The sequence below is a fragment of the Heterocephalus glaber genome, unplaced genomic scaffold, assembly GCF_053883595.1.
Source record: "Heterocephalus glaber isolate CG9 unplaced genomic scaffold, H.glaber_assembly_v1.0 deba00000546, whole genome shotgun sequence".
Taxonomy (NCBI): domain Eukaryota; kingdom Metazoa; phylum Chordata; class Mammalia; order Rodentia; family Bathyergidae; genus Heterocephalus; species Heterocephalus glaber.
The window spans coordinates 13,319,184-13,343,864 of NW_028258147.1; the positions used below are offsets into that span (position 1 = coordinate 13,319,184).

The 24,681-nt window shown below is 35.9% G+C and overlaps 1 protein-coding gene across 26 annotated transcripts in view; it reads left to right on the forward strand.

Moving 5' to 3' along the window:
• Positions 1-24,681, forward strand: part of Cadps2 (calcium dependent secretion activator 2) — a 557,170-nt gene that overhangs the window by 439,771 nt on the left and 92,718 nt on the right. For 20 of the 26 annotated variants that reach the window (XR_015448631.1, XR_015448632.1, XR_015448633.1 and 17 more), the window contains one exon: positions 102-122. The exons of the other annotated variants lie outside the window; for them this stretch is intronic. Coding sequence is in view for 16 of the 20 variants with exons in the window: in XM_087204429.1 (XP_087060555.1) it covers positions 102-122 (21 nt within the window). In the remaining 4 variants the exon portion in view is untranslated. The remainder of the gene's footprint in view (positions 1-101; positions 123-24,681) is intronic. 26 annotated transcript variants of the gene reach the window in all.

Sequence of the window (24,681 nt, forward strand, 5' to 3'; positions counted from 1 at the left end):
AGGAAAGTAGTCTACTTTTCTTTGCATGATTGGCTTTCTGCGTTATGTGAGCAACACGAGTAGACTGCTTTTCTCCTAAATTCTCTTTTCTTATGTTTTAGGCCCAGCAGAAAAGGAAACAGGTAATTAATGTTTCTGCATGCATGTGCTATTTTTTTTCTAACCTCGTGGTGTGATTATTTTTAACCACTTTATTGGAGTCTTACTGACATACAAAAGGCTGTACATATTTATACAGCTGCATAGTTTAGAGATAAAGTATACACCTGTAAAACCATCACCAAAATCTGGGCTACAAACCTGACACTTCTAGAAGTTTCTTCCTACCTTCTTTATTGGTATTATTTTGTGATTAAAAACATTTAACTATGGCATCTACCTTCTTAGCAATTTTTAAGTGTACAAAACAATCTTAACTATAGATACTCTAGTATACAATATATCTGTGAGACTTTTTCATCTACATAACTGAAACTTTGTACCCCGTGATTAATACTTGCCCATTTTCCCTCTCCCTAGCCCTTGGAAATCATCATTCAACTCTCAGTCTATGAATTTGATTATTTTAGATTCCTTGTGTAAGTGCTGTCATGTAGCATTTGTCCTGCATTGGTCTTACTTTGCTAAGCATAATATTCTCCAGGTCCATTCATGTCCCAAATGGCAAAATTTCCTTCTTTTCTAAGACTGGATAATATTCCATTGTATGTATATGTCACATTTTCCTTATTCATTTATCCGTCTATGGACATTTGGGTTGCATTCATGTCATAATTGTAAGTAATGATGAAGTGAGCGCAAGAATATAGATATCTCTTCGAGATCCTTATTTGTATTCCTTTGGATATATACCAGAACAAATCCTAAATCCTAAAATCCTATGGTAGCTCCAGATCTGATGGTAGTATTCCATTTTCCATAGTGGCTGCTCCAAATTATATTCCCATCAACAGTTCATAAAAGGTTCCCTTTTCTTTACAGCCTCACCAACACTTGGTGTGTTTGGAGGCTTTGTTTATATTTTGATAATAGTCAACCTAACAGGTGTGAGGTAATATTTCATGGTATTTTTTATTTGTATTTCCCCGAAGATTAGTGATATTGAGCATTTTTCATATACCTTTTGTTCATTTGTATGTCCTCTTTTGAGAAATGTTAATTCACTTTCTTTGCCCATTTAAATTGTTTTTTTTCTCCTATTGTATGAGTTTGGTATATATTTCAGATGTTAATCCTTTGTCAGCTACATAGTTTGCAGATATTTTCTCCATTCTGTGGATTGCCTTTTCATTTTATTTTTATATTTATTTGCTATTGGCAATGTGATATTTTGGTACTGAAGAATAGCTCTCTCCTTTTCAAAACACCTATTGGGTCATTTCAGAATACTGACAGTGCTAGGACTTTTTCTGAACTGTTGCTAATGCTTTGTAGGGAAAGTATTGACTTTTATATCTGTAAAAGTTTGGCAATATTTTATATTCAAAGCAAACACTATGTTAATGTTATCATTGTACTTTAAGCATGGATATTAACCTTATTTGGAAGTGGTTGCCAATATTTGAAGGGCTTTTAGAGCTACAAGATTATCTTCCTCATCACTCTAGAAAAATAATATGAGAATAAAAAGCCTAAATGCTATTCAGATAAAGTAAGCAGTTCTTAACTTTGAAGGTTGTTACTCATAGGATTGAGCAGAGGCTATGAAATTCTTTTCTCAGGAAATCCCTAGGAAATAGGTTTGCTCTGAGTCTGTAAAATTTTAAAGGTTTAATTGTTTTTTTCTTTTACCCCTTATTACAATTGTAATTAACTTCATGTCCCATTTTCTGTTCATCCTATCCTCCTCCCCTTTAGCCTCTTTCAGGTAGAGACCTTATTGCCTTTTATTCCTATTTATTCTATCACCCAGCTGTGCCTGCTACCACAGAGCAGTCTCTCAGAACTTTGGAAAGAGGCAAAAGGCTAGTTAGTTCCATGAGAAACAATGGAGCAAGAAGCAAGTAATGAACATTTCTAGTCCTAGCTTCCTTTGGTGATTCACATGCAAAATTATAGACAAATTTGCCTGGATTGTTTTTTATCATAAATCATCCACTGAGTGTTCACTTTCTTTCTTTTTTTGGCAATACTTTTTTCTATTATTCCCCAGTATTTGACCCCAGACAGTGACAGAAACAAAACACTCAGAAAGAGAAAGAAGATACCTTACAATGATTGCTAAATACACTTTAGGAAGCAAATCATTAGAAAAATAATGAGACTCTTATCAACTGTGCTTATAACAGCATATTGCAACAACCACAGACCCACACTTTTGTTTGTTTGTTTGTTTGTTTATTACCGGGGATCGAACTCAGGTCTTTGCGCTTGCGAGGCAGGAGACAGAACCACTGAGCTAAATCCCCAGCCCCAGACCCACACTTTTAACAAAACTTTTCCAAAATCTTTTATGACATTTTATTCCCCAGAACACTACTGCTGTGTAAATAGTTTTCGTCCTAGTTTATAAACAAGAAGTCCAGGAGTGGCTGTGACTTGCCTACTTCCATAGAATAAGTAAGTCAGCCAACTAGAACTGGACTTCAGTGTCCTGGCCCCTAGCCTGTGGGGCTACACTCTCTTCCCTGTGAAATAGGAAGGGGTTACACTGTGGCTTCCCAAAGCATGTGTGGAGGTGCACTGTGGAGTTTCCCCATTTGGTTAAATGGAGGAGGGAAGAGGAAAATGTGCTTCCCCATAAATCTGGCTCCTACTATTTGGAAGTCTCTCCTGCATTTCTATTTAACATACATACCACTGCTCTTTTATGCAGGTCAGCAACTCTAGGAAGAATTTTTTAATGAAAATTAGGTACTTATATAAAAAAGAGAAAAGGATTAATCTTTGATTAAGTGTACTGAAGAGAAAACTGATCTCAACTGAAGAATATTCTAAAGTAACAGGTTAAGAAATACAGTTATATTCCTTTAGTTGAATTTAGAAGCAGATTAACCAAACAGTAGAGTGCTTTTAAAAGTAGGTAAAGTAAATAGGGAAGGGTGGAGGGGGTGAAGGACACACAGGTAATGGGGAAAAAATAAGAATCAAGATACATCATGTACAGGTACAAACACCCAAGAATAAATGCAAACATATACCTAAAATATACCAATAAAAGAACTTAGGAATAAAAAAATAGTAATCAAAAAAATAAAAGTGGGTAAAAATGAGAATATAAAGTCACCTCTAAGAGCTCAAATGCTTGATCGTTCTTCCAAACAGTAGTGTCTTGAACATATATACTATTTAGTAAAGAGCAAATTTCTGCCTGTGTGTCCCAGAGGCTTACTATTTACACTGATGTATTAGTTCCTTGAACAATTTTATAAAGTACATATTTTGCAGAAGAGGTAACTCAGGCTTTAGGAAAACATCACTACCTTGTACAAAGTTGTGCTGTTGTCATTGAAATTCAAAAGATGTGGGATTTGTACCTGTGTCTCTCAGATCAGAGAGCCTCCTTCCTACTGTCCACCGACGGCTGCACCTCCAAGACTGTCTGACTCAAAGTATTGGCATTTTGTTATGAACAATTCAGCCACCTCACAAAAACCAAGGGTGAATATTTGTAGAACTACTTTTCCCAAAAATAATGAGTTATTTAATAATAAGAGCAAACAATACCTGTGGCAGACACTATTCTGAACACTTTCTATATATCAGCTCAGTTACTCTTTACAACCCACTTCAAATACATGTTATCATTATTCCTTTTTTTTCCCAGAAACCTGAGCAAGACAGATTATGTAACTTGTTTACAGTCCATAGCTAGTAAGCAAGAGATTAGGACTCACTATTAGTCTATCTTATCTTCTGTCTTTCTCATTCTTAAGCTGGTATAGTTAAATTTGCACTTAGTTAAAAATCATTTTCTTTTTTGCCATAGATCTCATGATGGCAAGTGTTGAAAGGGATTATGATTTGCATACTCCCTCCCAACCCAAACTACTCAATATGGTTCATTCATCCTACATATCATCCTAGAAATGTCTGCTCCCAGAGGACAGGGGATTTTCTATTTTAAGAATTGCTATAAACACAGTGTGGAGAAAAGTACCTGGAACATATTTGGTATTAGATAAATATTTATTGAGTATGCATCTGAGTTTATGGCATAGACCTTACCAGGCTACTTTCAGCAGAATAGCCATAAACTGGCAATCTGGTTTGCAAAAGGTCCTTGGAACCAATCTCTGAGTAATTAAAACATAGGACTGAAGCTAACCTCTTAAAAATGACAAGACTGGGAATATGAACCAGAGTTTCATGCCCTTATTATAGAATGGAAAACCAAAAGCAGTGAGGCACTAACTCGGTTCAAAGAAGCCAAAGTTCACAGATAACTGTTACATTAACAGTGCTACATAATGTAAACTGTTTTCATTGTTTTATAATCCAGTGTGCTGCTCAGTTTGCTTCTATCTTTGAGAATTTTCTTGATTCTCTGTTATCAGAATAAAGAGATTTTAAATTTTGGTAATAGATTAAATAAAACAAATGACCCCTTTCTAAATATCTTCTTTCCTTCTTGAGAATTATTTGCATGTTTCATGAGAACTAATAGTTCATTTTGACAATTTGGAACTTATAGAAAATAATCTTTTTTAATACATTCAGGAGTTATAAAATATACTTTGGTTGAATTTGCTTTTTTTATACCAATTAAATCCTTGATTTACACTTTTGCAAAATCAACTTTGGCGTAATTTTATCACTAACTATACTAGTTATGTAGTAGTAAGATTCTTCTTATGATCCAGAATTCAAAATGACTTGGAAACCTCAATTTCCTATTCATGATTTCTTTTTAAATTACATGCTTTGCTGATGCAAATTAGATATTATTTTTAAAGAAAAATCAATATGGTCATTAGTTCAAAGACTTCCTTACAGATCAGAACAGCAATAATACATCTAATAGCAGCCCCTGCTTTCTGCTGGACACTATGTATTATATTGTAACTTATGATTTAAAAACAAGAAAGTGCCCCTTACAACTGGCCTTGACGTGGGATCTTTTTCGTAGATTTGGTACCCAGGTTTCTTTTGAATCTAAAATGTGGAGGTGCCCTGAATGAAAAGTAGTGTGAACCAAATAGGTGATGTCTTTGTGAAGTGAGGATCTTTCTCAGCCCAGTTCCCAGTTCTAACCCCCACACGCTCATTTTCAGAGTCTCAGTCGAATGGGACACAAAGGCTTTCCCACAGGGCATGGTAGTTACTTTGAGAAAAGAAGTTGCATGTGGCAGTTCTTACGTCATTAGGATGTGTGTGCCATCTGGGTGGCATTTTAATTGAGCACTACTTTGTCAGATGATAATAATAAATAATAAATAAAATCTGTTGCACTCAAGAATTTGTGTATCTAGAAGCTGGTGTATTTACAAAACAGCACAGTTGAGAAACATGTTTGTTAACAGTGAGCAATTTCTTACTAAGATTTCTAGGGCAATATAGTAGTTTTCTCTTATACATGTGTTACAGATTTGCTTATAAATTTGGTTTATATTTTTTTTGGATATTATATGTCACTGTGAACTGCATTTTCTAAAATTTGAATAACAAACCATAAACTTTGACAACACTTTCCAGAAATAATTTGTTCAATAAAGGAAATTGAATCCTCACCCAAAAGAAACCAACAGGTAATTAAAGCATTTCTATCTGGCTTTTTGGAGAACCGTAAAATTTAGTTTTAAATCACCTGCTGATTAGCGGCAGATAAGTAGATATAGCTTTTGACTCTAAAACAATTATCACTGTATTTTTCTTTGGAATATTTGAGAAAATTGTAAGTGTGTTAGAGATTTTAGTGTGTAAAGCAATATGTGTCTGCATTGTAAAAGTTCACTGCATGTGTTACACTGATTAGCACTTGTGATCATTTGAATAGAAGACCAAATTGACATTAATTTTTGTACTATATGTAAAAAGCTAGGGGTATTTTTTAATGTGGTCAATTGAATCATTAAATTGCCTTAGAAGATAAATTTTTCTAGTAACTTTAATTTACTTTGATTTCATAATGTAGTAGGATACAGTTTAAGTGTTAATTTTAAGCCATTTTAATCAATATATTCTCTTAATATATTGAATTAGTCATCTTTATCACTGCCCTTTGGCCACATGATTGGCCTTTTCTATTTAATGCGCCTACAAAAAAGTATCAAGAACATATTCCTTTTTAAATATCATGTAAGTAAATTCACTTTGGCCTTTTCCACATCTGACCTGAAATGAGTGAGGACTCCTATGTTCATTTGCCTCACCTATTCACTAATCAAGCGAGGGACTAATCCTACACTATGTAGTTTGTGTTCACACTAATTAGCTCATCACAGTGTTAACAGATTAATTCCTGTGCATGAAAAGGTATTTAGGGGCATAATAAGCAGGAGCTGAAGAGATTATTGACTAAAAGGGACAAATGAGGACACTGTTTGCTCATGTCATGTCTGATGAGTCTGTCAAGCTCAGTGTGTCCCTTTCATTTTTTAAATACAAAGGAAATTCTGTGTTGTGCAGTGGTGCAGCCAGTTGCTCTTACAAAGTTAGGTAACCCACCATGTGAAAAGTTGGATGAGGACAGAAGACCCACCCTTATACATTGGAGGCAGCAGGCCAGCAAGTCTTGCAACACTCTCAGGACCTCTGCTTTTGCTGTTACCCACAGCTTTAGTGACCAAAGGAAGGAGTGACAGTTCTGTCAACCTCAGGAAAACCCAGAGACACTTGAGGACACTTGCCTCTCTGTCCTTGGAAACAGGTTCTGAGCTGCATTCCTTTAACAAACATCCTTTTGGCTTTATCTAAGTTTAATTCTAAGAAAAGGATACTATGTTTCATTCCACTTAAAATGCTGATGACACTTCTTACCACCCTCTGCTTTTTGCTCTCCACCTATTACATTGGAATGAATCCTGCCAGCACTGACCAGACTGTCATGGCTCTGCAGAGGTGCTCTGTGACTGCAACAAAGGACACATTTCCTTCATCTAGAGACTCTGTCTGTGAGTCATTCAACCTGTCCTTTTCTTCCAACTGGATTTCTCAGTTGTGTAGCTTGTAGGTTGTAATAGATAAGGCAAATCTCAGTCAGTGTTGGTCACAGCTAATCCTATATATAAAAATTGAAACATGCTTTGTTCTTGAACAGTGTTCCCTTTCAGGTCAGGCTATCATAAAGACTTTTTTTAATCTTTGTTAAAATTTTATTTTTAAAAAATTAATTTTATCCGTACATTTTAGATATATATAATGATCACATTCATCATAGGGAATTTGTACCTGTACATGATACATCTTGCTTAACCCTTTCCTTCCCCTCCCTTCAACCCCTCTTCCCCTCCTTATTTACAAAAGCTTTGTTTACATTTTTTCCTTCTATTCTCTTTTTTCCTTTTCCTTCTCTTCCTTCCCCTTCCTCCACTCCCTATTTCTCCTTACCATTTGAACATTTTCTTCCTATTACACACTACCTATTATGCATTTTAGTCCTTATTTACACTTTTGTTTTCTCACACCAGAGAAACCATGTGATATTTGAACATGTGTCAAATTTATTTCACTTAAGAATATGGTCTCCAGCTGGGGATTTAGCTCAGTGGTACTGCTGCCTGCCTTGCAAGCACAAGGTCCTGAGTTCAATCCCAGGTACAAAAAAATATATACATGGTCTCAAGGTACATCCATTTACCTAAAAATGTCTCAAGTTTATCCTTATTTATGGCAGTGTAGTATTATATTGTATACAAAAAAATCTTCTTTATCCATTTGTTGGTTGATGGGCATTTGGGCTGTTTCCAAGATTTACGTATTATGAACTATGCTGCTATAAACATGAGTGTGCATATATTGCTGTGGTATGATGCTTTTAATTCTTTTGAGAAGACACCAAGAAGGGGAATAGCTGGATCAAATGGAACCTCTAGTCCTAGTTTTTTGGGTTTTTTGTTTTTTGGTTTTTGTTATTGGGGATCGAACTTGGGACTTTGCACTTGCGAGGCAATAGTCCTAGTTCTTTGAGGAATCTCCACACTGATTTCCACAGTGGTTGCACCAGTCTACACTCCCACCAACAATGGAATGGGTTCCTTTTTCCCAAAGCCCCTCCAGCATTTGTTATTGGTTGATTTCTTGATAATAGCCATTCTTTCTGGAGTGAGATGGAATCTCGTTGTTTTAATTTGTATCTCTCAAATGACCAGTGATATTGAACATTTTTCATATATGTATTTTCCATTTCTGCTTCTTCATCTGAGAAGTGTGTATTCATTTCAGATGCCCATTTTTTTGTTGGGTCTTTAAATTTTGAGGGGTTGATTTTTTTCAGTTTTTATATATTCTAGGTATCAGTCTTTTGTCTGAGGAAGAGCTGGCAAAAATGCAGAAATTTTGTCCCACTCTGTGGGTTGTCCCTTCACTCTGTTGGTGGTTGGTTTCTTTTGCTGTGCAAAAGCTTTTTAATAAGATGAGATCCCAGTTGTTGATTCTTTATGACATTTCCTATGCAATTGGGATTTTGTTCATGAAGTCTTTGCCTGTACCAATGTTTTCAAGAGTTCTGCCTGTTCTATCTTCCAGCAGATATAGTGTTTCAGTTTTAATATTTAGATCTTTGATTCACTTTGATTTTAGTTTAGTGCATGGTGAGAGTTATCAGTCCAGTTTTAGTCTTTGGCATGTGGAAAGCCAGTTTTTCCAGCACCATTTATTAAAGAGGCTATCTTGAAGGGGTTTAGCCCCTTTCTCAAAGATAAGGTCGCTGAATGTGTTTCAAGTTGCTCCTACATCTTCTAGTCTGTTCGATTTGTTCTCAGGTCTGTTTTGTTTTGTTTTGGTTTTTGCCAGTACAGTGCTGTTTTTATCATGGTAGCTTTGTAATATAATTTCAAGTCAGGGATTCTGCCCAAAATTGCTTTTGCTATTCTAGGTGTCTTCTCATTCCAAATGAATTTTAGGATTGTTTTCTCTAATTCTATGAAGTATGCTGTTGGTATTTTGATCAGGATTGCATTAAATCTGTATAACAATTTTGAAAGTATGGCCATTTTCACTATATTGGTTCTTCCTAACAAAAACAGGTATCTTTCCATTGTCTAATATCCTCTTTGATCTCCTTTTTCAGAGTACTGTAGTTTTCAGTGTAAAGGTCTTTTAATTCTTTCATTAGGTTGGTTCCTACATTTTCTTATTTTTTTGGAAGCTACTGTGAAAGGTGTGATTTCCCTAATTTCTCTCTCAATGAGTTTGTTATTTGAGTACATGAATGCTATTGATTTTTGAGTGTTGATTTTGTACACAGCTGACTGAATTTGCTTATTAAATCTAGAAGTCTTTTAGTGGAGATTTTTGGGTCCCGTATCATGTCATCTGCAAATAATGCTAATTTAACTTCTTCTTTCCTAGCCTTATTCCTTTTCTTTTTTTCTCATCTCTAATGGCTCTGGCTAATGTTTCCAGAACTATACTGAATAGGAAGTGTGCTAGTGGATATCCTTTTTTTATTCCTGTTTTTAAAGTTAAAGCCTTCAGTTTTGACCATTTAATATGATGTTGACTGTTAGTTTTTCATAGATGTCTTTTATCAGATTGAGATGACCATTTATTTCACTTTTCTGTATAGTTTTTATCCTGAATGGGTGTTGGACTTTGTCACATGCTTTTTCTGCATTTATTGAAATGATCATGTGGTTCTTGTCCTTGGTTCTGATAATATTGTGTATTACATTTATTAAATTGCATATGTTGAACTATCCCTGCATCCCTGGGATAAATCATACTTGGTCATGGTGTATAATCTTGATGATTTGCTGCATTCTGTTTGCTGGTATTCTATTGAGGACTTTGGCATCTATGTTCATTAGGGAGATTGGCCTATAGCTTTCTTTTTTGGTTGGATCTTTTTCTAGTTTTGATATCAGAGTACTGCTTCCTTCCAGAAATAAGTTCAAGAGTATTGCTTCTCCTTCACTTTCATTAAGGAGTTTGAGGAATAGTGGCATTAGATCTTCCCTAAATTTCTTATAGAATTCAACAGTGAATCCTTCAGGGCCTGGGCCTTTCTTTGTTGACAGGTTTTTAATTAAATCTTCAACTACATTGACTGATATTGGGTTATTTAGAATTTTTATATCTTCTTGATTCAGCTTTAATAATTCATATGTATCTAGGAATCTGTCCATTACTTCTGTGTTTTCCATCTTATTAGAATACAGGTTCTCAAAGTAGGTATTAATGATCTTCTGGATTTCTGCAAGATCTGTTATGATTTTACTCTTTTCATTAATAATTGTATAGATTTGAGTCTTTTCTTTCCTATTTTTGATAAGGTTGGCCAAGGGTTTATCAGTTTTATTTAATCTTTTAAAAACTCAATTCATTGGTTCTTTTTATTTTCTTAGTCTCAATTACACAAATTTCTGCTCTAATCTTTATGATTTCCTCCCTTGTGCAAGCTTTGGGTGTGACTTACTCTTTTTCCTAGAAGCGTGAGGTTCAACTATAGGTTATTTATTTTAGCTCATTCTGTTTTTCTGATCTGGGAATTTACAGTTATAAATTTCCCTCATAGGATTGCTTTCATTGCATCCCATAAGTTCCAATATGTTGTATTGGCATTAACATTTAATTGTAGAAACTGTTTGATTTCTTCTTTAATTTAATCTGTGACCAACTGGTGGTTCAGGAGGGTGTTATTTAATTTTTATGTGTTTATGAAGTTTTGTGGTTTCTTTTACCATTAATTTCCAATTTCACTGTGCTATGGTCTGATAATATGTGTGGGATAATTTCAATCCCTTTGCATTTACTCAAGCATGTTCTATGAGCTAGTTTGTAGTCTACTTTGGAGAAAGAACATCTTGTGTGCAGTTTCAAAGAATGTGTTTTCTGTTGTGGGGTGAAACATTCTGTATATATTGACTAAGTCCATTTGTTCAAAAATTTGGTTCACTTTCAATATTTCTTTGTTGATTTTTTTGTCTAGCTTATCTGTTTGTGACAGTAGGGTATTGAGGTCTCCCATTACAATTGTATTAATATTTATTTAATTTTTCATGTCTGTTAATATTTGTTTTATGTAGTTGGATGTGCTGGTATTTGGTGCAAATATATTTATGATTGTTATCTCTTCATCTTAGATTGTTTCCTTAATAAGTATGCAATGACTTTCTGTGTCTCTCTTGATCTTGTCTTGAAATCCACTTTGTCTACAAATAGAATAGCTATCCCTGATGTTTTCTCGGTTCCTGTCGCATGGAGTATTGTTTTCCATCCTTTAACTTTCAGTCCATGAATTTCTTTTTCAGTTAAATGTGCTTCTTGTATACAACATATTTTTGGATTTTGTTTCTTAATCCATTCTTCCAGACTGTTTCATTGCCAGTATTTTCATTGGTGAATTGAGACCATTAACATTGATGGTTATAGCTGTTATATATTGACTTATCATTGTCATGTTATTTTCCTTTCTGTTTAATTACTTGCTTTGCCTGGTGGATTCATTCTGTTGTGGTTCATGAAGTTGTAGTCCCATTATCTCTTTCTAGGTGTCCTTCAGAACATTTGGGAATGCTAGTTTGGTGATCATGAATTTCTTCAGGTGTTCGTTCTCATGGAAATATCTTGTTTCTCCACCAATTTTGAAAGATAGTTTTATGGGGTACATCAATCTGGGTTGAAGGTTATTTTCTTTTAGAGCTTGAAATACTTCAAGCTCTTCTTGACTAAAGGGTTTGTGTTGAGAAGTCTACTGTAATTCTGATGGGCTTTCCTTTATAAGTGATTTGTTTCTTTTCCTTAATAGCTTTTAATATTCTGTTCTTGTTTTGAATTTCTGGAATCCTGACTATTGCATACCTAGGGGTAAATTTTTTTTATTTTTTTGACCATGGCTAATTGGAGTTCAGTATGCCTCATCTATCTATATGTCCAATTTTTTTTTCCATGCTTGGAAAGTTTTCTGCCATTACTTCTGTGAACAGGTTTTTTAATATTATTTGTCCTATCTCCTGCTTTTTCATTGACTCCAATTAATTTTATGCTATTCTTCTTTGCATCATCTAGCAGCTGTTGGATTCATTTTTCATGGTTCTTTGCTATTTTTAAGAAGTCTTTCTTTTCCTTATTGCTAACTTTATTCCTGTCTTCTAAATCTGATATTCTGTCCTCACATTGTTTTATTCTGCTTCATATCCTTTCAATAGAATTTTTAATCTCCTGGATATCTTATTGAATCTGTTTCATGGATTCCATTTCTTTCCTATGTTGGGCATTCATGGTTTCCATTATCTTCCTAAGCTCCTCTATTTTTTCATCTATGTCTTCTCTAGATTCACTAATCATGCCCTTCAGTATGGTCATCATCTCTGAAGTTATCTGAGAAATTATTTCTGATTTGATATTTTTCTAAAGCCTCATTTATTTGCTTTGTTACTTCCACTATTACCACTTCCTTGAGTTCAGATGTGTGGCTTTTAAATTGTTCCACCTCATTTCCCCTGGGTTTGCTTTTGGTGAGCTGGAACTCTGAGATTGCATCTTGCTTCCATATCTTCTCATATTCTATTTTTTTAGTTTAAATCGTGCATTGATGTTTGTATATTATTTATGATCTGTGTCTTTATTGCTAGTATCAAGAGTCATTAGGAAATGACTACTTCTCAGAAATGTCTTCCAATTGTAGCTGGCTTTTGGATTTTGAGTCTGTTGCAAGATCCTACCTCTTCAAGGGATAAGAAATTGCTGCCTATTTGGCCTAGCCCCTGGTTCTTTGGCATTGGCCTATAGTATTGTTTATGACCCTCAGGAAATATCAGTTTTGGCACAGAAGGAAGAACAACTGATTAGAACAATTATGTCACCTTGGCTACAGTACTACAATCGGTAATAACAATAGCATCAAATACACCCTAGAAAATGACAAACTGTGATAACTATTAGTTTGCCACCTTAACCATAAGAGCAGGATTTGCAGTTATATAACCACATCTAAAACAACCCAGAGAATTGTGTACAGTAAATATCCACTCAATATGACAATTTTACTCTTGAGAGAAAATGGACAAGGGCTTAGGAAAAAAAATAGAAAAATAGTAGAAGAGAAAGGGATTAGAAGCAAGATGGAAGGTCAGAGGAAAATTATGCAAGCTTTGGGAACTGGTGAAGACAAGAGGAAAAAGGAGGAAGAAATAAACAACAACAGAACAAAACAAAATATGTTCACATGCATATGAAAACCAGAACAACAAGAAAAAGAGAAAAATAAGAAAGCAAAAAAAGGAAGAAAAGGAGAAAAAAAAAATGTCCACCTCAGGCTTGTCTCTGCTATTCACTGGTTGACAGAGGGTGCAGACAGAGCTCTGATTCATGTTGATTGATCCTAGCAAGTTAGCAGTAGAATTATGGTGGTGGTGGATAGTCCCAGCAAACCTAGGCCATTAGTTCCACTGTAGTTCAGGTTCTTTCTGGCTTCTGACTCTGAGGCTGGGACTTGAGTTTTCCAGCCTGCAAGACTCAGAGTGACTTGCTGGCTTGCACTCAGCTCCCTGACCTCCTGCTGGCTTGAACTTGGTTGCACCTCACCCTGACACTTGGAGCCCCTAGATGGAGCCAACCCGCAGGTGCTCTGAGTTCTGACTTCATTGGCTCCTTTCCAAAATGGCTACTGGCCAGTTGCCCTCTCCTGGGGGGACGTCTGAAACTGAATAACTCACCAGCCACTGCAGTCCAAAGTGTCCAGTGATCCATTCCACTGATGCCTTCCTCTGTGGAGGCCTCCATGCGATGGTCCCTTTCTTTCCTCTCCCCATGTGGTCTAATTCAGATCCTTGCTAGGTCTTAGGGACCTACTTCCCTCCTCTTTCTCTTCCTCATGTTGCTATATTCCAGCATCTGGACTCCAAATATTGGAGAGGCTGTCTCTTTGCTGCTTTCCATTCAGCCATCTTCCCTGAACTGTTATCATGAGAACTTGATCAAGTTTAAATGACATATTATTATATCTAAGGACAGTCACCTCCTGCCAAACATGTAAGTACAATAAACTTCAGCTTTCTTGATGTCTCCCTATAAACATATGTACAGCTACACCTACCCATACCTTCTATTCTTCAGAATCAGAGGATGAGATATCTTCTTCAAAGTCAGCTCACTCTACTATGATACTAATCTCAATTCCACTTGCTAGTTTCTTGATAGATTCACTCCCATATGCATCTCTTCTTCTTGGCTTATACCTCTGTCTCTTTCTAGATTTTTCCCTTCCATCTATAACTATTATATCACTAAAAATGCTTTTCATAGGCTCTACATCTCCTCCCAGCTGCAATCCACAAAGCAGTGTATACTTTCACCTTTATTTCACCCATCTTCATTTCTCATTTCACAGAAGTGTGGCTTCCAATCTTCTTAAGATGCCTGATAGGGAAATTATACTACCCTAGAGTATGCCATAGTAAGGGGAAAAGTGAGGGGGAGGAAAGCTTTTATGTCATATTCTTGACTCTCCCTTGCATTGGTTTAGGACAATCTATGCCTTGCCTCTTGCCATCAGAATTGGTAGCCAGAGGCCTGGACACCAGTGTTTGGGAGTAATATTAAGATAGGATCTCACCTCTGCTGTAGCAAGATGTTGATGAAAGTAAGTATAGGTTGAGTGAGTCACCTTCTAATTCTCTGCCATTCAGATCACCAAGCTCAATTAGTTACTACAACCCAAGGTGACTGTTAGCCAGGTGCTGCTGCTTTGAATAGAATAGATTAAGAGTGAATTCTTATCCATAGGAGTTGCCTAATAAATTAGTAATAATAATGAATAATTAGTATTTGCTCCCAAATTGCCTAAGACTACCTATGCTGAAGCTTTAAACTACTCTCACTTTAAACTACCTACAAGGGACATGGCCAAGGGCTGACCTATCATCCCATTCTCAGTGACTCTCAATGACCTGACATCTCATACCACAATATCTAGAATCCTGAGGAATGCAGCCTCTCTAAAAGACAGTAAATGAAATTTACTGACAAAGACAAGTATTAAAATTGAACATAAAATCTCAAGGGGACAGAGGAAGATACTAGATTTTTTATATAAGAACAAGAAATTGTGAAATTATTGGGTATGAAAATAAGATAGTTGTAAAGAAGATAATATACAGTGTGAGCATAGCTGAAGAATTTGTTAGAGACCTGAGGAATCAGAATAAGGGCAGTAGTAAAGGAGAATACGGCAAACAATATAAAAGGAAATCTAAGTGCTATGCAGAGAAATAAAGTAAGATAGACTGCCAGTAGGCAAAGAAAAGATGTCTAAATAAATGAATAAAATATGAAAGAGGAAAATACTATAGAGACACAAGACACATGGAAAATATTGGAAGGATATCATGACCAAATTTTAAATTTAGAAGTCTAATTGAAGTCAATATATTTATTGAAAAACTATATATTAGTTAAAAATCACCACAACAAAACACAAATGGACCAGTAAATTTTAAAGAAATTAAAATAATTGCAAGATTTCCCCCTCTCAAAATCCCTAAGCCAAGATGGTTTTGAAGGCAAATTCAGCGAAACTTTAAAGAAACAAATAATTCCTCTTTAAAATGCATTCCATAAAATGGGAAATTAATGGAAGCTGCCTAGTTCATTTCATGAAGCAAATATCTTAATTTCCAAACTTGATAAAGACGGTAGGACAAAAGCAGTTATGAGCCCATTTAATTATTAACCCCCTTCCTGCATCTCTTAGACCTGTTATCCTATATATGTATTACAAAATTTTTCCAAAATGATACAGCTGTTTTTTAATGAAATGCACTGTTTTGCCTTTTTTCATATTTTTAATGGCTACTTTAATAGAAGACAGCTGAATTCTTATATCTGTTTCTGGAGTCCATTGCTTTATATTGTTTTGGTTGGAATATATGAAAAAATCTAGACTCACACTGATATGAAACTGGAAAAATGATGAGAATTAAATAAGTTTTTTTTTTAGATAATTGTAGATTTTCTTCTGTGATACTACACCAAATCCCAACAAATGGTAATTTCTTAGCAGTTAATTGTATTGGGATGTCTGAAAACATCAATCAACTTTTCATACTATTACATAAGTTCCTTTGGTTTATCATGAACTTTGATGAATGTTTCACTGTGATTTTTTTTTAACTTTATGTGTTAATGATTGGGAAAAAATTGGTTCACCAAATTATGATCTTCCTAATGTTGACAAGTGTTACATAATATTTTTAACTACCCTTTTTAATATCCACCCATTCTCATCAGAAATTTCTTAAACTATTCAGAGGCTGTCAAGGTTAGGGTATATACAAACTTTCTAAAACACTGGTTTTCCTTGAAAACTCCAGCATCATTGGCAAAAAAATAAAATATTATCTATTGTTTCTTTTAAGGTGACATGTTTGTATCATTCCTCAGAAAATATCTGCCAAATATCCAAGTCTGAATAAACATAATCTGTCAGTCTTTCCAACTAAAACTGCTTCACATTGGGGGGAGAGGGATATCACAGTCATTCTGCCCTCAATTCATTTACACAGGTAACTTTTCCTTGAAATAATCATCATACTTCAATATGTAAAAATGCCTTATGCAAACTTCTTATTGTCATATGTAATATTTTCAAATGTGTTCTCAAGAGCAGAGATTTATGAGACAGGAGCATAGAAAGTTCAAGACCAGTCTGGACAACTTAGTGAGACCTTGTCTCAAAATAAGAATTTAAAAAGAACCAGGGTTATAGCTCATAGTAGAGTGCCGTTGGGTTCAATCCCCAGTGCCACAAAAGAAAGGAAAAAAGATAATAAAATTGATATTTTTTGCACTTTCATCAAAAGCAATCTAATGTTAGCTTTTTTCCTTTTCTTAAATGGTGGTAAAGAATATGACAATTATAATTTACCATCAGAGGCTTGATTCACACCAAGGAAAGAGAAATGCTTACCATTGTTTTTCTGACATTAGTGTAAATGTTAATAGAATTTGAAACCCAAACAAAGTATGTTATTGTGAAAGTAATACTAATACATTATAGACCACTGAAATATCTTAGGGATTCCCAGCCACTGGTCTATGGACTGTACTCTAAGAACCTCTGCATTATAACATCTATCAACTAACTAGAAAGTAAATATAAAACTTTCACAGTAACTAGGGTAAGGCATCCAGAAATTAACTTTGCCAATTCCATAGACCTCTATGAAGGAAAATTTGAAGCTCCGGGGTCATAGGAAGTAATCTGAATAGATAAAGACATCTCACACCTTAGAGGATGGCTTCATACTGTAAGATATAAACACACACACTCCAATTAATCCATTGCAATGTTCACAACTAATTTACCTTAAAATTTAAATGTAGGAAGAACAGGTACTTAATAACTAAGTTAATCTAAAATAATGTGTTAGAGACTTGTCTTACCAGATATTAAGACAAGTTACTAAAACATCTCTGAAGCCCATGACCAGATAGGATAGGAATGTAGAACCTACCCCTGTGTGTATGGAAGCCTGGTCTGCTTCAGCTGTAGTAAAAGTGGGACACTCATCAGTGAGGAAAGGGAAGGCTGCTTAGGAGGTGATATTTGAAAGGTGGGCTTCAATGGGTAAAAATAAAATGGATTCCTCTCTGATAGAATCTTGATCTCCAGAGAGATTGAAGATCTCAGTATAATGAAGAAAATACCTGCCACTTTAAGTTTAGCATTTTTCTTTTTTAAGTATCCTCAACTACTATTATTTTTGTCTTTTCACTTCTTAGATGATTTTCCAGATTTGTCTTATATCTGAGTTGAAACAAATTGCCCTAACTCTCTTACAAAAAATAGCATGTTCCACTTCTGGTTATTTTCTGCCTAGAAATGACTGATATGTAGATAATGCATTAAGAATACACAATTGAGTACTTCGCACATTTCCCAGAATCTGAAATAACGGTATTCTTGCAAACATCTCCCTATGGTGAACAGTTAGTTGCCTTCTGTAAATATCTGTGTGAGAGTACAAGCCCCTCCTGAGAAAAACAGGACTTTCTGAAACGTCTCCTTCAGTGTGCTCCTTACCAGGAGGCCTTCTCTCTGCCGTGATCTGTGACACTGAAGGCTCTCGATAAACTCTTTCCCCTTGGCTCTAAAGCTGCATGGAAATCTCATCACAAGTGTTCAACACCTGCTTCCTGAAAGGTCTCAGAGAGGATGTCAGTTTGCCCAGCTCGCTTGACAGCGTGTAATATATTTGTTTCTCTTCGTTGTTGTTGTTGTTTTTACTTTTACATGGCATGTGATCTACAGATAAATGCAGTCTGGAAATAACAAGCTTCCTTACTTTCACAAGCAATTTTGTAGGACTTGTCATTCTCTAGGGCCAGAGCTTGAAAGCAACTGATTGGTGACCCCCTGATTTATTTACTAACATGTGTCAACAGGTAAACCAAGTGACATATAGCAGTGTGGCTCCTGCAGCACCTTGTTAATCTGAGTAGTTTAGATGCATTAAAAAGTCTTTTCCAATTGTACAAGATCAGAGTAATGCAAGCTGACAGGTTTTTACCTCTTAACAGAATTTTTAGGTGCTGAAAGCCTGCACAGATGAAATTGTTTTGAAAATTAAGAAGGGTTCATTGCTTGTAGGCCAGAGCTAACTGTCCATATAGTTTGAAAGACTAAATTAAAACATTAAAACATATAATTGAAGCTGTCTGATACAGAAATAAATAGATATAATTTCATTTTTGTTTTTTTTGGGGGGGGTAGTGGGGATCGAACTCGGGTCCTTGCACTTGCGCAGCAGGCAGTGAAACCACTGAGCTAAATCCCCGGCCCCAGTAGATATAATTTCAAAGAGGAAACCTCTAAAATACTCTGCAAAGCATCAAGGCATACACATATTCACAGTGGTTCACAGACCCAGTATGCTAATGCTATAGAAATATTCTAGGTGGCACTAAGCCCAACCCTATTCCCTGCACCTTGTCTTTACACTTGCCCAACTAGGACCTTCTCCAAATTTTAACATCAAATACATTATCACTACTAACGTGTGACTTGACTGCCCTAGAAGACCTTGATCACATATTAAAAGAAACAAATATAGACATTAAGACCTTTTAACCAGTTTCTTAACCAAGGCTGCAAATCTTTTCAAATGATATTATTTTCTCTAGAAAAATCCACTTCTTCTACTTACCTTCTAGCTGACAAGCCCTGTAGCCTCTGTTACCTTTTGACTTGTCCACTCCTGGACGGGACATCATCACCCCTGCTGCCTCACTGGCCTGGCCTTGCCTGTGTTCCTCCCTGTTCACTGGAAAGTGCTCTCCTTGAGTGTAAGAAAATGAGTTAAAGAGGATAAGGTGGGACAGGAGGATATGAGTGAGGCAGTGCAATGGAGTTCCTTTATGTATGAATAGAATAAGAATATAGACAGGAAGTTTTAGATAAATGCAGCTAGAAGTAAGAGAACATAAGTATGAAATGAAAGATGCTCTGGACCTCAATTATATAACGATTTAATACCAGCTTGGCTGTCACTAAGATTATTCTTCCAGTCTGCAGTTTCTGAATCAAATTCTATTTAGGAGAAATGGATACAATGTATAAATGAAGATCAACACAACCAGAAGGGATCATTCATCATTTTCAGTACACACATACATACATATATGTATGATTGAACTTGAGACCAGTCATTAGAAAAAAATATTTTACAATTAGCTGTCAAAATTACAAGGGAAAAATTCTATAGATTGACGTTAAAATCCTATACCTAGTTCCATCTGGAGCTAATCAGAGCAAACTATACAGCATAGAAAACTTTCTTCTCCTTCAAGCCTGTAGGCTTTGCACCTGACAGTACTGTGGAGATATATTCTCTCTAAGAGACTTTAGATTTTCTGTTTTGCAATCTTGTGCCAGGATCTCAATAAAAGGACAATATAAATGAAACTCAAATCTGTGTTTCTCACTTCTTATAAATCACATAACTATAAAAATCTGTTGGAAATGATAATATTAATTTCTATATGTGTGGATACTAGTTATCTTTTCTATATACTTTCATCACTATCATTCCTAAATTTAAGATTTTAAGAGGGAAAATATACTTCAGATTCTTCCCAAAGAAAGTCTAACACAGTCACTGACTTTTACCTCACATGTCTAACATTCTGTGGCCCATCACCCATGACCCACCACTTACTGTTGACTGTAGACTCATTTTAGATCTAGTGCAGCTGCCAAAGGCCTGTGCTTCTGTGGCCTTTGTTCCTTTGTTCTACAGTTGGCCATTGACTTAAAAGTTAATTTATTGATGTGAAAGATAATCCAAGTGAAGTAGTTAATGTGACTACAACCACAATTATTCCAAAGTACTATATCATTAGCATGGCTAATTCCAAGGAGTTATTAACTGAAACTGTTGCTTTAAATGACAGGGTCATTAAATGAGTTGGTCCCAAAGAGAGCTGTTGGAAGTAGGAAGCCAAAGACCTATTGTTTTCAAACAACTGTGGTATTAGAAGATATCATGGATTTTAAACCACTGTTGGGAGGCTATACCTTATTACATTAATTATTTTCATTCGTACATAGGATTGCCCAAATATAAATAACCACCTGAGGTAACCCTACAGAAATGTAAAACCTGTTCAAATTCTGCAAAAGTCACATTTTATCTAAAATGAGCCTTATATAAAGATGTAGCTTGATTTCAGATAAAGGGGAAATGAAGTTTACTAGGTCATATTTGTTTTCACTTTGTTTTTATAAGTACTAGTCAGTCTCAAAGTGCCTTCCTTAGGCCAGCATCAGGAGCATCACCTGGCAGCTTATTAGAAATGCCAATTCTTGGACCTTGCCTCAGAGGATGGAACCAAAATTCTGGAGACAACACCAAGCAAATTTGTGTTTTAGCAAGCCATCCAGGTGGTTCTGCTGCATGCTGAGGTTGAGATCAGCAAATCTATAATGAAGATAGCACCATTCATTGATGAAGCACTGAATCTCCCAGCACTCATAGACCATAATATCATTTAGGCTGCAGTGTGTCTGTGATTCCTCATTTCCTTTCCCATAAGTTGCCAGTGCCAGGTCTTGGAGATGTTGTAGCATGTCTTACAGATATTATTGCAAGTATATGCCAAGTTGAGTTTTAGGAACCAATTCTCCCCCAGTTTTTTAAGGCAGTCTTCTTAGCAAGTTATACACTAAACCCTCTAGGGTTTAGTCGAGAGAGATCCCTCAGAATCATCTAAATAATCTCAAGTTCCAAAGATGTTGCAGATGGGTGATGGGGGAGGGGTGGTTTGTTTAAATGAGAAGAAAGTATCTGATTTCCCATCCCTCATGGGATGATTAATGGCCCGTGAGAATTGCAATCTGGACAAGATTGAGGCTGGCTGCTCTAGGCTATGGCACCATGTCACTTCCGCAGATTGCTCTATCTGGAGCTGAAGGGTAGGCCTGAAAACCTCAATACAAATACAGACTTCCCAGCTAAGTCATTATTCTGAACTATGCAAAGAAGAACAGTGACACCAGACAAGAGTTAAGATTCAAATTAGAACAAACTAGGGAGCCAGGAGAAAATCCCTGAGCCAACAGTAAGGCCTAAAGGAGTTTATAGTTAATGAATGTACAAGAGGCATCTTACATAGAGGAGTTAGCTAGGATAGATACTGGTATCTCTAGTTGGAAGAAATTGTTTATGTACCCATAGCACTGTGTGTGTGTGTGTTCCTGCCTTATATTTCAGAGGGAGGGGCTCACCATCTGCCAATGAGAGGAAAAGGGAAATGATGGGATCCATCCACCATTTCTTCGTCTGGGCCTGAGGCTTTGCTCATATCCCTTCCACATAGAAGCTGACAGTCCCTGGCACTGAAAGACCTTGGGGATGACAGGTAGAAGAAATCAAATCCCATATCCTTGGTCCAACTTTCTGTTCCTGTTCTTTTTGTCCTCTCAGTGAAGCCTCATTTCTCAGGGCTTAGCACTTCAGGTAAATTCTTCCCATTTCCCAACATCCCTACACCTTCCAGACTGTAATCTCACCTACACCTCCACTCACTAGTGATTGCATTCCTATGTCCTCTCCTCTTTCCACAATTTCTCCCACATTCCAGATGTTATCCTGGAGTTCCTCTGAAACTAGTCTCGTGTTTCTCACCTCAGGTGTCTCTTATTGGGTATTTTGGTTTGGCTTGGTTTGGTTTGGTTTGGTTTGGTTTGGTTTGGTTTGGTAAATGGTGAGATTGATGATGTGTGCCTGTTCTTCAGACTCCTGAAAGTCTCTGACATTAGGTATACAGCCGAAGACATCTCCATGACCAGTGTGATATAAAAAGACCAGCTCAGACTCCATGTGGGCTTCTAGCTCCCAGGTGTTTGTTTTATGTGTTTCTCAGCCATTCCTGATTGGAGAGAGAGTATATCCCAATAAAGCCCTACAGAGGAAGGACAAATGGCATTGCTCTCAGCCTCTTCAGACACCTCCTCCTAAGGCATCCTTTGAATGAGATGCATGGGTTTACTTCAAGATTTAGTTTAATGCTGTCTCTCTTGTATCTTTTCCCTATATTAATTAGAAATCTAAATCTTTGACATTTTTGGACTTTTAGCAGCCAAACATTATCTCACTGCCATTGTTTTTGCAGTTGGGTTTCACAGGATCATCCAGCTAACAGATATACATAAATTCTTTGAAGTCAGAAATATTGCCTTCTTAATCATTGTGTCTCATAATTTGCTACTATACTACCTTACATGTAATCAATATTTACTGATCAAATTCAAGGCCACAAAATGTGGACAGTTGAAAAAACAAGAAATCTGAGTCCATATGCAGAAAGTATTTTATTATATTCCCTAGCAGTTCATCATGTTCTAAATGCAAGAAAGGGACGAAAACAGTACAGTATTTGGGATGGGACTATTGCCATAGACATTTAGTCATCATCGTGAGCACTGCTGTTGTTTAGCTCCAAGTACAGGTGCAATCAATCTGTAAAAATCAAGGTCACTAGGTGTGTCTGTGTATGTGTGTAAGTAATGAAGACATTTAAAATCTTCTGTCTAATCAAAGTTAATTTGTAAGAATTACCCAGATTTGCTAATCTGCAAGCTTTGGGCTATTTGCCCTTTTTTAATGTTAAAACATATTCAGAAAGGAAGCTTTGTTACTTAAATACATCAACTATATTATATATTTTATATATAGCTCAAAACAATTCCTCTTCACAGTATAGCCCAGCAAGGCAAAAGGTTGGATACCCATATGAATCAAAATGTATTCTTTGAATATATTCAATTGTTACTTCTCAAAATTTTTCAAAGTTACAGTCAAAAGCATTAACAAATGTCAACATATCATATGTGGAGAAAAAGGAGTCACTGATCTTGCTGGTATTATTCCCATGAACCTTTGCAGCCTTGACCATGAGCATCCCTGTGCACCTTTCACTAGGGACCTTGACAGGAAATGGCAGCCAGAGAGGCAGCCAACCAGAATGTGCCAGGAGTCTGCACCCTTTATGAAGCCACAGAACAAAATTAAATCCTACTGAATCAAAGCACTCAGTCTGTCTTACAGTTTCCCACTTCCCTACCCTTTCCTCAGTGGGATCTCTTCTTAAATGTAAGGAGGTGTAATTAAAAGGAAATGCTTTAGGGAGCCAAGGAGCATTATCATAGGAAGTTAAAAATGTTCCAGAAAGAAGAAGGAACATAGCCAAAAGCAGTGCATTGAAATTCATCAAGAAACCTTGCTGCTTTGGGCATATTTGTTTTAAATGTCACTATTTGAAATGTATTACAACAATTCGCAACTTGGTGTGAAGCTTGAAGAATATAGAGAACATCTGTAATGCTGTGGAAGCGTTACAAAGAGAGTGAAAGAAAACATCTTAAGGAGGAATTCTCAAATATTCACAGTGTTCATGTTTTTAATGGAACTGTTGATAACCTTGTTATCTAATAGAATTCTGACTATAGAGTGCATTAAACTTCTTGGCTGTAGTCAAATGGGTGAAAGCCAGGGGTGGAATATATCATGTACTTGATAAAAAATGTTCTTTATTTAAAGTATTAGAGTAGCCATTATGTTCAAGTACAAAGTTTTGATCCTCTCAGTAAACTTAGTCTGGGAAGAATAAAATGTTTTACACTGTGTTTAAGTTTCGCCCTGGACACGAGGTACTCTCACAGTTTTCAATTAAGATAATATCAAATATAAATGCTGGTTTTGACACATTTACACATAAACAAAAATAAGTTTTTAGTTGGTTTCTGTGATTTTTTCCATTAATACATACTTGTGGCTAAGGTTGTGTGTGTGTGTGTGTGTGTAAGAGAGAGAACTTCAGACAATTGAACAAAAAATTATAGTCATTGAGAGTGAGATTTTAATCCTAACAGCAGGACACTACATGACTTTATGCACATTGTTCAACCTTTCTGAGACTCTAGAAATATGGGAGATTGGTTGTGAGGATTCAGTAAAGAATGTACAGAAGTATGCAGGAAAAATAAGTTCCTCATCTGTGATTTTAAAAAATATTTTTAACTTTTTGCATTTTCCTTTTCTTCTAAACACATTGTGTACACACACAATACACACACACACA